The sequence below is a fragment of the Salvelinus fontinalis genome, chromosome 11 (assembly GCF_029448725.1).
Source record: "Salvelinus fontinalis isolate EN_2023a chromosome 11, ASM2944872v1, whole genome shotgun sequence".
Classification (NCBI taxonomy): Eukaryota; Metazoa; Chordata; class Actinopteri; order Salmoniformes; family Salmonidae; genus Salvelinus; species Salvelinus fontinalis.
The window spans coordinates 5,676,487-5,688,802 of NC_074675.1; the positions used below are offsets into that span (position 1 = coordinate 5,676,487).

The following is a 12,316-nucleotide window of genomic DNA, read 5'->3' on the forward strand; positions in this document are numbered from 1 at the left end:
ATAGACATGAAATAGATTCTAAAGAACTGAAATAGATTCCATAGAATTGCTCCCCTCAAACACAGCTTTGCATATATATGATGTACTGAAGAAGCATGGAACTGACCCCTTTCCCTGAAAATCAGGTTTATAACAGTGTCAGTTGAATCAGAAGCATTTCCTCTCCTCTGCCAATGGTTTGTTTTGTTAGGAGAGTTATTTCTGCTCCCCATACGGGATTATTTATCCCTTTCCTGTGATGATTCAGACTGAGAGAGTGGGAGAGAAACTCTGTTTCTGTATCTCTCTACTCCCCCTCTCTCTCTCTCCTCCCCCTCTCTCCTAATCTGGTGATGGATGGTGTGTCCCCCCCCCCCCCTGTGTTGACTAATCACTGCAGAAGCCTGCAGCGCAGCACAGGGAGAGGATTAAGAGGCCCTGATCAATACAGACAGACTTCAGTCCTTCTCTCAGATAGAACCTGAACCAACCAGAGTGTGGGTGTGAGTGTGAGTGTGTGTGTGTTACTATTGTAACCCATGTGTCTCATATTGGAAGATCCCTCTATTCAAGTCGTTACACCATTTAACTGGACTGTGGAAATTGAGCGCTGCTTTATCACGGGATGCCCCGCCAGACCTGCGCGTCCTGACAGAGATTATTGCGGCACGGTCTGCATTTTCGGTCAGACAGACTACTTTGGGATGAAAATAGTTAAATTGTCCCGCATATTATTGGGAAAGGTCATCTTTCTGCTTAGCCTAGATATGGTATTAAAATCACATTATTGGCGCATAATTCACACGCTCAGAATTCGCTTGTTTCAACTTCAGTAGTCTTCCTCTCCTCTCCTAGTTGGACGCGGGGTCTCATTGAAATAGAGTAGGCTGCATACACGGGCGGAGAATCACGCGGCAGTTAACTTGAATATGAAATTAACTTAAATATGATTAGACTGTAGTTTACTACAGTGTCTGTAAATAAATATTGATAATGGCAGGACGTGGAGGGCGATCAACCAATGTGAGTCAAAGTGCAATCCCAAATATATACATATCATAATTGAAAAGGAAAAAGCCCCAACGTGCACGTAGGTTAGACTACTATGCTGAGCTAGCTTTGTGCCTTTTCATTTTCAATAATGATTACCCATTTATTTTTCTCTGCCTGAAAATCGTCCTCCTAAAAAGTTAGGCTATATCCTATATGCAAAACGTCATTATTCTAGTTGATTAAAGTGCACTAGTCATATCTGCGAGATCAGGTGTCATTGTAGTCTCAATTAAATAGAGCTGACTATAGAGTAGACTATAGACCCCTTTCTGTGTTTGCAAACATCGTCGAACGAGGGCGATGCGCGAAAGTTGGTGGCAGAACACCGGAAGTTTTTATAGAACGCCAGCAACAAAAACGCCTCTATTTACATGTTGCTTATGAGTGCTTTTCACACTACTTTTGGAGTATAACTGGATTTGAAGGCTTGTATGAGTGTCCTGCTTAATATAATGTGTGTGTCATCATCACAAATCAATTGCATTATACTATTATACTATTATATATTATACAAAATAAAATAAAAACTTCAACCAGTAAAATGGCTCTTTGGCTAGCTTTTGCTACAGACTACAGTATGTCAATGAGCGTTAGCATTCTAGCTAACACCTGCTGCATCCAGAAGCACGGGGCAGTTATATTTCCAAGGAAATGTACTTCCTATATATAATTAGGCTATAGTTTACTACAATGCAGGGAGTGGGAGGAAGAAACCAGTCCTGCTCAGACCTCCATTTGGAAAGTCCTTATAACTGATGGTGAGCTGTTTTGGTGCTGCTATGTGATGTGATTGTTCTTGTGCATCTGGACTCGTACAATATGTCACCCTTTAGTACAGTGCAGTTGAAGAAATCAAACAGCCACCACAGAAACATTCACTCCTTCACTGAATTCAACACAGTGGCATTACTGGGATGGTACCTCTGCTGTAACTCTGTGTTTTAGGCTGGTAACCAGCACTCAGTGTTTTAGGCTGGTCACCAGCACTCAGTGTTTTAGGCTAGTCACCAGCACTCAGTGTTTTAGGCACTGGTCACCAGCACTCACTGTGTTTTAGGCACTGGTAATCAGCACTCACTGTGTTTTAGGCACTGGTCACCAGCACTCACTGTGTTTTAGGCACTGGTCACAAGCACTCACTGTGTTTTAGGCACTGGTCACAAGCCCTCACTGTGTTTTAGGCACTGGTCACTAGAACTCACTGTGTTTTAGGCACTGGTCACTAGCACTCACTGTGTTTTAGGCACTGGTCACCAGCCCTCACTGTGTTTTAGGCACTGGTCACCAGCACTCACTGTGTTTTAGGCTGGTCACCAGCACTCACTGTGTTTTAGGCACTGGTCACCAGCCCTCACTGTGTTTTAGGCACTGGTCACCAGCACTCACTGTGTTTTAGGCTGGTCACCAGCACTCACTGTGTTTTAGGCACTGGTAATCAGCCCTCACTGTGTTTTAGGCTGGTCACCAGCACTCACTGTGTTTTAGGCACTGGTCACCAGCCCTCACTGTGTTTTAGGCTGGTCACCAGCACTCACTGTGTTTTAGGCACTGGTCACCAGCCCTCACTGTGTTTTAGGCACTGGTCACCAGCACTCACTGTGTTTTAGGCACTGGTCACCAGCCCTCACTGTGTTTTAGGCACTGGTCACCAGCACTCACTGTGTTTTAGGCACTGGTCACCAGCCCTCACTGTGTTTTAGGCACTGGTCACCAGCACTCACTGTGTTTTAGGCACTGGTGACCTGCATTTATTGTGTTTTGGAAACTGGTGACCAGCTGTTTTGGAAACTGGTCACCAGACTCCACTGTGTTTTTGCTGGTTACCAGCCTTCGCTTTGGACAATGGTGACCAGCATACTGAAATGCGTTTTGGACAATGGTGACCAGCATACCGAAATGTGTTTTGGACAATGGTGACCAGCATACTGAAATGTGTTTTGGACAATGGTGACCAGCATACCGAAATGTGTTTTGGACAATGGTGACCAGCATGGAGATTAGTATGGTAAAAAAAGACTATGTATCAAGACTCAAGATGACCCAGATGCAGACACATGAGGCGGATAGCACAGTTCTCAGATCATGTATTATAAACACGGGGGCAGGTAAAGAACAGGTCGAGGAGGACAGGCAGAGGTTCGTGATCAGGTCATTGTCAGGCAGATACAGGACGGCAGGCAGGCTCGGGGTCAGGGCAGGCAGAATGGTCAGAACCAGGAAAAACTAGCAAACAGAACTTGAGAAACAGGAAGACGGGAAAGCACGCTGGTAAGACCTGACAAGACGAACTGGCCACGGACAACCAGAGAACACAGGTATAAATACACAGGGGATAATGGTGCAGATTGTGCTTGTCTCCTTCCCTCCAGGTGTCACCAAAGACAGGTGAACCAGATCACGGTGTGACAGTAATAAATAGTACAACTACTGAGCTATATTATATTGTATGCAAAAAAAAAACTGGTACATTTTATACTAATACAATTTCTCATTGAAAGAGAATTTGTAATAAAATACTACAAAAAAGCTAAAGATGTTTGCTAGCTAGAACAGCAAACCCAAAATGACACAGTATATACGTCTGCTCTCAGAGCAGCATTAAAACCAGTTGATACAAACTGGTCAACATCTTTAGCTGGCTAGTTTTTTAACCTAAGGCTTATTAAACTGTTGGCTAGCTAACATGATAAATTAGAAAAACGAATTGCTAGCCAACTAAGGTTAGCTTAGCTAGCTAACACCCCCAGACCATAACTTACTCAGTAGCCACCTCCTGTACACTCCGCATGCAAAGGTTCCCCAATAACTTTACCCATTCTCACAGCATGACTGCGCAGTTTACCTCACAATAATTAAGGCTTGTTTTTTTGTGTACAACAGCAAAGTTTTTATGAGCTGCCTTGTCTGTCTGGGCCAAGCTTTCCCAATGCTGTTGGTCATTGAATGTCTGTGACGTGGCCTCGTTTGGCTCATGCACTTTTAAAAATCAGCCACTATATGGCGTCCTAAACCTTCTGATGTCCCTAAAACATCTCTGTGAAAAAGTGCCACTTAACGTGATACCATAGAGCAGCCTTTCTTTAATTAAAGCATGGGTCGCGCGGTGTGAGAGTAAATTCATAATTTTTTATTAATTACTGGAATTGATTTGGTCAAGTGGAACTAAACTCTCTGCTCAGTTTGGCAGCTGCGCGAGTTTCGGCAGTTTCCTTCACTCTGCGACCCACCGGGTGCAGTACTGTCCTTCAGCAGCAGATTGAGCGCTGTCAGTCATTTGCCGCGTTCAAAACACCTGGGAACTGGTAAAAATACGAGGACAGTAAACAATACATTTGAAGATGAAACATGATCAGACCTACTGTGCATCTTACTGTATAAATTATTGTTGAAAACAAGTCTAGGTGAAAACTTGCTGTTAAAATACAAGTAATATGTTTTGTTCTGAACTGGAATAAACTGATTGAAGCAAGATGCTTTTTGAGGTAAACACACAGTTCTGGGTAGCTCCTCTACAGCAGGAAGCGGTCTCCTGCCCGACTGATAACACACTCACAGAGTTCTGGGTAGCTCCTCTACAGCAGGAAGCGGTCTCCTGCCCGACTGATAACACACTCACAGAGTTCTGGGTAGCTCCTCTACAGCAGGAAGCGGTCTCCTGCCTGACTGATAACACACTCACAGAGTTCTGGGTAGCTCCTCTACAGCAGGAAGCGGTCTCCTGCCTGACTGATAAAACACTCACAGAGTTCTGGGTAGCTCCTCTACAGCAGGAAGCGGTCTCCTGCCCGACTGAGAAAGCAGTAGATGTCCTGGTCCAGTTTGGCACCACATATCAGGGTCAGGGTTCTCAACTCTGGTGTACTTGAAAAACAAGTAGAAAAAACTTCAACCAGTCACTCACCTCTCATTAGGACTGTGTGTGTGTGTGTGTGTGTGTGTGTGTGTGTGTGTGTGTGTGTGTGTGTGTGTGTGTGTGTGTGTGTGTGTGTGTGTGTGTGTGTGTGTGTGTGTGTGTGTGTGTGTGTGTGTGTGTGTGTGTGTGTGTGTGTTCTGGTCTACATCTGTGTAATGCCTCAAAAAGCATCTTGCTTTAATCAGTTCATTCCAGTTCAGAATGAACCTTATTTATTGTATTTTAACAGCAACAGTTCCAACCTAGACAGATACGTAAGAGCGTTTTTAATGGGGGGGGGGGGGGGGGGATAACATGAATAGCTATTTATATGGGTATTTAATTTAATCGTTATTTGTCTATATTGTATTTGTTTTAGATATAAGGGAAAACAAATGTACTGATGTTTTCATAAACTTGGGTCCCAGGGAAAACACAGAATTTCTGATTTGTGTCCCAGGCTGAAAAAGTGTAAGAACTCCTGCCATAGAGATTAGAGGACTCCTCTGTGTATCTGTCCATTTTCTTCTTCTACTACTTCTATGAGTTGGTAAACAAACTGAAAGGATGCACATTGCCCTCTGGAGGATGTTGTTGGAACAGGTGTAAAGACAAGGTTGGTGATTTACTGCCCCCTGGAGGGTGTTGTTGGAACAGGTGTAAAGACAAGGTTGGTGATTTACTGCCCCCTGGAGGGTGTTGTTGGAACAGGTGTAAAGACAAGGTTGGTGATTTACTGCCCCCTGGAGGGTGTTGTTGGAACAGGTGTAAAGACAAGGTTGGTGATTTACTGCCCCCTGGAGGGTGTTGTTGGAACAGGTGTAAAGACAAGGTTGGTGATTTACTACCACCTGCTGTTATGGAATGTTTCCTCACGAGTATTATTCATTGGCTGATGTTGATGACCTGGATGGAATCATGTGATCCTTCCTTAACCTATAGGAAGTCCCACCAGTTTACTACTTCAAAATGGTGGAAGCCTTCAATGGCAATATCCATGCACAAATGGGTTTTATACACTGCTCAAAAAAATAAAGGGAACACTTAAACAACACAATGTAAATCCAAGTCAATCACACTTCTGTGAAATCAAACTGTCCACTTAGGAAGCAACACTGATTGGCAATAAATTTCACATGCTGTTGTGCAAATGGAATAGACAAAAGGTGGAAATTATAGGCAATTAGCAAGACACCCCCCAAAACAGGAGTGATTCTGCAGGTGGTGACCGCAGACCACTTCTCAGTTCCTATGCTTCCTGGCTGATGTTTTGGTCACTTTTGAATGCTGGCGGTGCTCTCACTCTAGTGGTAGCATGAGACGGAGTCTACAACCCACACAAGTGGCTCAGGTACTGCAGTTCATCCAGGATGGCACATCGATGCGAACTGTGGCAAAAAGGTTTGCTGTGTCTGTCAGCGTAGTGTCCAGAGCATGCAGGCGCTACCAGGAGACAGGCCAGTACATCAGGAGACGTGGAGGAGGCCGTAGGAGGGCAACAACCCAGCAGCAGGACCAGTACCTCCGCCTTAGTGCAAGGAGGTGCACTGCCAGAGCCCTGCAAAATGACCTACAGCAGGCCACAAATGTGCATGTGTCTGCTCAAACGCGAACCCAGAGTCTCTGGGTTCGCGCCCAGGCCGGGCTGGGTTCGCGCCCAGGCTCTGTCGCAGCCGGCCGCAACCGGGAGGTCCGTGGGGCGACGCACAATTGGCATAGCGTCGTCCGGGTTAGGGAGGGTTTGGCCGGTAGGGATATCCTTGTCTCAGTATGTAAAATGTAATAAAATGTATGCACTCTACTGTAAGTCGCTCTTGATAAGAGTGTCTGCTAAATGACTAAAATGTAAATGTAAAATGTTTGAAGGGTGCATGTGCTGTTTGAAGGGTGCATGTGCTGTTTGAAGGGTGCATGTGCTGTTTGAAGGGTGCATGTGCTGTTTGAAGGGTGCCATGTGCTATTTGAAGGGTGCATGTGCTGTTTGAAGGGTGCATGTGCTGTTTGAAGGGTGCCATGTGCTGTTTGAAGGGTGCATGTGCTGTTTGAAGGGTGCATGTGTGTTTATCCCAGTGTTTAATCCAAGGTATTCCTTGCTTTAACTGCTATTTGTAATTCAACAACAGATAATGAAACAAACCAAATGAATGTAATGTTCATTTTTATTCTTTGTACATGCTACATTCTATTCCGGTGTACTTTGTGAACATGAAGCTGATGAGAACTAATTGTTACACACTGTGGCTGTATTAACACAGGCAGCCCAATTCGGATCTTTTTGCAATTGGGGGATTGTGGTCTAACATCAACACTTCAACACTTGGAGAAGTAGCTGGAGGCCACCGTGGCGACACATTCCTTCTGGAAGAGCAGCTTGATCCTACAGGATAATTAAAATGTTGATATTCAGGTACAGCCCTAGAGGTGCTGGCAAAAATTCACTAAAGGACATCCTAAATTCACTAAAGGACATTCTAAATTCACTAAAGGACATTCTAAATTCACTAAAGGACATTCTAAATTCACTAAAGGGCATTCTAAATTCACTAAAGGACATTCTAAATTCACTGAAGGACATTCTAAATTCACTTAAAGGACATTCTAAATTCACTTAAAGGACATTCTAAATTCACTAAAGGACATTCTAAATCCACTAAAGGACATTCTAAATTCACTAAAGGACATTCTAAATTCACTAAAGGACATTCTAAATTCACTAACGGACATTCTAAATTCACTAAAGGACATTCTAAATTCACTTAAAGGATATTCTAAATTCACTAAAGGACATTCTAAATTCACTTAAAGGATATTCTAAATTCACTTAAAGGACATCCTTAAGTGATATTCTCATAGAATGTTTCACACATTTAAAAACATTGAATGAGAAACCAATAAACTCACGTTGATAAAGATGGAAATAAAATGTATTTACAAAATGTAAAATACACATTTTTAATTTGCATACTTACATTCTCTTTAGAGCCATTGTTTGAACGCGACCACTTTCCCTGTTTGAATGGAGAGAAAAAATATATACATCTGAAAGTTAATACCAATTTCTGTGCTGAAACACAGTATATTAACACAATAAGAAACTGGAGAGAATACATACACCTCAAAACCAAACACTTACATTGTCTGTCTGATAGTCTCCACACAGTTTAAGTCATCACTTATGTTGTCGTCAATCAAAGCTTGAGAGAAACAAAAAGCCCAACAGAGATGCTTAACTGACACACAAGCCATTTTAGAGATGCTTAACTGACACTGTCACACAAGCCATTTTAGAGATGCTTAACTGACACACAAGCCATTTTAGAGATGCTTAACTGACACTGTCATACAAGCCATTTTAGAGATGCTTAACTGACACTTTCATACAAGCCATTTTAGAGATGCTTAACTGACACTGTCACACAAGCCATTTTAGAGATGCATAACTGACACTTTCACACAAGCCATTTTAGAGATGCTTAACTGACACTGTCATACAAGCCATTTTAGAGATGCTTAACTGACACTTTCATACAAGCGATTTTAGAGATGCTTAACTGACACTGTCATACAAGCCATTTTAGAGATGCTTAACGGACACACAAGCTATTTTAGAGATGCATAACGGACACTTTCACACAAGCCATTTTAATCTAACATCCACCTCCTCTATCAATAATCCTGTTGTGCATCTTTAGCATGTTAATACATAGGTTTTTTCTGATCGGTCAAATACATTGAACTCACCACTGCAGTTCATCTGGCAAAGGTTCAGCGATGGAGTGGAGCCCGAGGAACAAATCACACGATCGCTCAGCTGAAACAAGCCGTAGAGGGTTCCCATGGTCTCTTCTTCGCTGGAGTTTTCCTCTCCTGAGGTGAAGTGATTCCCAGCGTGTCTCTTATTCCTCTTAGGAGGGGGCTCAGGGCGGGTAGAAAGGGTGGGGCTGGTTGAAAGGGTGGGGCGGGTAGAAAGGGTGGGGTGGGTAGAAAGGGTGGGGCGGGTAGAAAGGGTGGGGTGGGTAGAAAGGGTGGGGCTGGTTGAAAGGGTTGGGTTGGTTGAAAGGGTTGGGCTGGTTGAAAGGGTGGGGCGGGTAGAAAGGGTGGGGCGGGTAGAAAGGGTGGGGCTGGTTGAAAGGGTGGGGCTGGTTGAAAGGGTGGGGCTGGTTGAAAGGGTAGGGAGGGTAGAAAGGGTGGGGAGGGTAGAAAGGGTGGGGCTGGTTGAAAGGGTGGGGCGGGTAGAAAGGGTAGGTAGGGTAGAAAGGGTGGGGCGGGTAGAAAGGGTGGGGCTGGTTGAAAGGGTGGGGCTGGTTGAAAGGGTGGGGAGGGTAGAAAGGGTGGGGAGGGTAGAAAGGGTGGGGCTGGTTGAAAATGTTGGGCTGGTTGAAAGGGTGGGGCGGGTAGAAAGGGTGGGGCTGGTTGAAAGGGTGGGGCTGGTTGAAAGGGTGGGGCTGGTTGAAAGGGTGGGGCGGGTAGAAAGGGTGGGGCGGGTAGAAAGGGTGGGGCGGGTAGAAAGGGTGGGGCTGGTTGAAAGGGTTGGGCTGGTTGAAAGGGTGGGGCGGGTTGAAAGGGTGGGGCGGGTAGAAAGGGTAGGGAGGGTAGAAAGGGTAGGGCTGGTTGAAAGGGTAGGGAGGGTAGAAACGGCGGGGCGGGTAGAAAGGGTGGGGCTGGTTGAAAGGGTGGGGCGGGTAGAAAGAGTAGGGAGGGTAGAAAGGGTGGGGCGGGTAGAAAGGGTGGGGCGGGTAGAAAGGGTGGGGCGGGTAGAAAGGGTGGGAGGGGTAGAAAGGGTAGGGCGGGTAGAAAGGGTGGGAGGGGTAGAAAGGGTGGGAGGGGTAGAAAGGGTAGGGCGGGTAGAAAGGGTACGGCGGGTAGGATAGTTAGGGTCAACATCATCCCTGGCCTGTCTCTTACCCCTCTTAGGAGGGGGCTCAGAGCGGGTAGGAGGGGTAGGGCGGGTAGGATGGTTATCATTGTTAGCAGTGTGGGTAGGGTCAACATCATCCCCGGCGTGTCTCTTACCCCTCTTAGGAGGGGGCTCAGGGCGATGGCGGTTATTAACCTTAGCAGGGCGGGTAGGGAGGACATCAGGGCCGTCATCATCCCTCCAAGCAGTCACAAAACTGGTGTTGAAACCGGAGGCCTTCTCCACGTGACAGACGACTGGAAGCAGAAACATGTAGCGTTACTTAATCAGGGCCGATTTCCCAAACACAGATTTAGACTAGTCTTGGAATAAAAAGCCATTTCAATTGAGAATCTCGATTTAAAAAAATGTTTCTTAGTCTAGGATTAGGCTTAATCTGTGTTCTGGGAAACCAATCCACAGCATTTAAGAAATCGTTCAGATTTTTTTCAAGGAAAAAAACCCATTGGGTTATGTAATGTAACTTACTTTTAGCCACAAAATCGTTGTTTGTCAGGTTCTTCACTCCGGCTGGCCCACTCAGTTTGAATTTGAGGGCCTCCTTCTCCAACAAGTTCTTCAGCTCACATTTGGAGAGGATCCGTCCCTCAGACAGACTGGGGACCAAAGCTGCTACAGCCAACACCACCAACATCTGCATCTTCATGTTGTCTCTGTCCGTCTTTCCTCGATTGAGACGAGAAGATTCCAGTGGCAGTAAATATACTCTTGGTGTCCCCCTATTTTTTTAAGTAAGGCAATAAAGCTGTCTCTCTGAAATATGTGAAAGGACTACGTCAATGTAACAAAACTCCACCCAATATTTTGTTTCACCACTCAGTTCAGACCCTTTGGGGAAATGCTTTATAAACTGCCTTGTGATGGTATAACAAAGGGTTTTCCTTTGTTAAATAAGTTACACCTTGACCTACTACCTCCGTACTGAAAACGGAGGTTAGGCTTTAGACACACAATAAGGACAAACAACTCCCACGGGTATCTCACGACCACATGACTGCAAAATCACCAGGTAACTTCAATCGCTGTGAGCCTCACCTAATAACACTACATATGTGTCCAGAAGTCATCTCTCGAAACGGAGCGAAAACCCGAAACTCGCACCAAGAGCTAAAAAATAGCATTCTTTTCATGTTCCTGTTCTGACTGGTCACATGACGTATAGAGTAACGTGAGACCCATCAATGTGGTTTGTTTCCATGCATTGTTTTCATCTGTACTGTTCATGTCAGGGACATCGTGTTTGCAGATGGATAACATGTCTGGAATGGAACAATACAAAAAGGTACCATATCAATGACATAAACTCAGCAAAAAAAGAAATGTCCCTTTTTCAGAACCCTGTCAAAGATAATTCGGAAAAATCCAAATAACTTCACAGATCTTCATTGTAAAGGGTTTAAACACTGTTTCCCATGCTTGTTCAATGAACCATTAACAATTAATGAACATACACCTGTGGAACGGTCGTTAAGACACTAACAGCTTACAGACGGTAGGCAATTAAGGTCACAGTTATGAAAATGTAGGACACTAAAGAGGCCTTTCTACTGACTCTGAAAAACACCAAAAGAAAGATGCCCAGGGTCCCTGCTTATCTGCGTGAACATGCCTTAGGCCTGCTGCAAGGAGGCCTGCAAGGAGGACTGCAGATGTGGCCAAGGCAATACATTGCAATGTCCGTACTTTGAGACGCCTAAGACAGGGAGACAGGACGGACAGCTGATAGTCCTCCCAATGCCAGACCAGGTGGAAAAACACCTGCACAGAATCGGTACATCTGAACATCACACCTGTGGGACAGGTACAGGATGGCAACAACAACTGCCCGAGTTACACCAGGAACGCACAATCCCTCCATCAGTGCTCAGATGGCCCGCAATAGGCTGAGAGAGGCTGGACTGAGGGCTTGTAGGCCTGTTGTAAGGCAGGTCCTCACCAGACAACAGCGTCGCCTATGGGCACAAACCCACCGTCGCTAGACCAGACAGAACTGGCAAAAAGTGCTCTTCGCTGACGAGTCGTGGTTCTGTCTCACCAGGGGTGATGGTCGGATTCACGTTTATCGTCGAAGGAATGAGCGTTACACTGAGGCCTGTACTCTGGAGCAGGATCGATTTGGAGGTGGAGGGTCCGTCATGGTCTGGGGCGGTGTCTCAGCATCTTCGGACTGAGCTTGTTGTCATTGCAGGCAATCTCAACGCTGTGCGTTACAGGGAAGACATCCTCCTCCCTCATGTGGTACCCTTCCTGCAGGCTCATCCTGACATGACCCTACAGCATGACAATGCCAACAGCCACGGTGCCACCAGCCACGGTGCCACCAGCCACAGGGCCAACAGCCACGGTGCCAACAGCCACGGTGCCACCAGCCACGGGGCCACCAGCCACGGTGCCACCAGCCACGGTGCCACCAGCCACGGTGCCAACAGCCACGGTGCCAACAGCCACGGTGCCACCAGCCACGGGGCCACCAG

The 12,316-nt window shown here is 45.7% G+C and overlaps 1 protein-coding gene across 1 annotated transcript; it reads right to left on the reverse strand.

Moving 5' to 3' along the window:
- Positions 1-7,104: 7,104 nt before the first annotated feature.
- On the reverse strand, positions 7,105-11,427 carry LOC129866038 (uncharacterized). Its single transcript, XM_055939171.1, has 7 exons — positions 10,311-11,427; positions 9,807-10,078; positions 9,047-9,585; positions 8,666-8,955; positions 8,058-8,118; positions 7,894-7,932; positions 7,105-7,301 (listed from the first exon to the last, which is right to left on the reverse strand). The coding sequence occupies exons 1-7, from the start codon at positions 10,486-10,488 to the stop codon at positions 7,235-7,237; spliced, it is 1,446 nt and encodes a 481-aa protein (XP_055795146.1). The 5' UTR covers positions 10,489-11,427; the 3' UTR covers positions 7,105-7,234.
- Between the last annotated feature and the right edge of the window lie 889 nt (positions 11,428-12,316).

Coding starts and splice junctions, on each gene's coding strand:
- LOC129866038 (XM_055939171.1), bottom strand. CDS start 10,488: ATGAAGATGCAGATGTTGGTGGTGTTGGCTGTAGCAGCTTTGGTCCCC. Junction 10,079..10,310: donor CAACGATTTTGTGGCTAAAA/GTAAGTTACATT, acceptor TTCTGCTTCCAG/TCGTCTGTCACGTGGAGAAG. Junction 8,956..9,046: donor CAGCCCCACCCTTTCAACCA/GCCCCACCCTTT, acceptor CCTTTCAACCAG/CCCCACCCTTTCTACCCACC.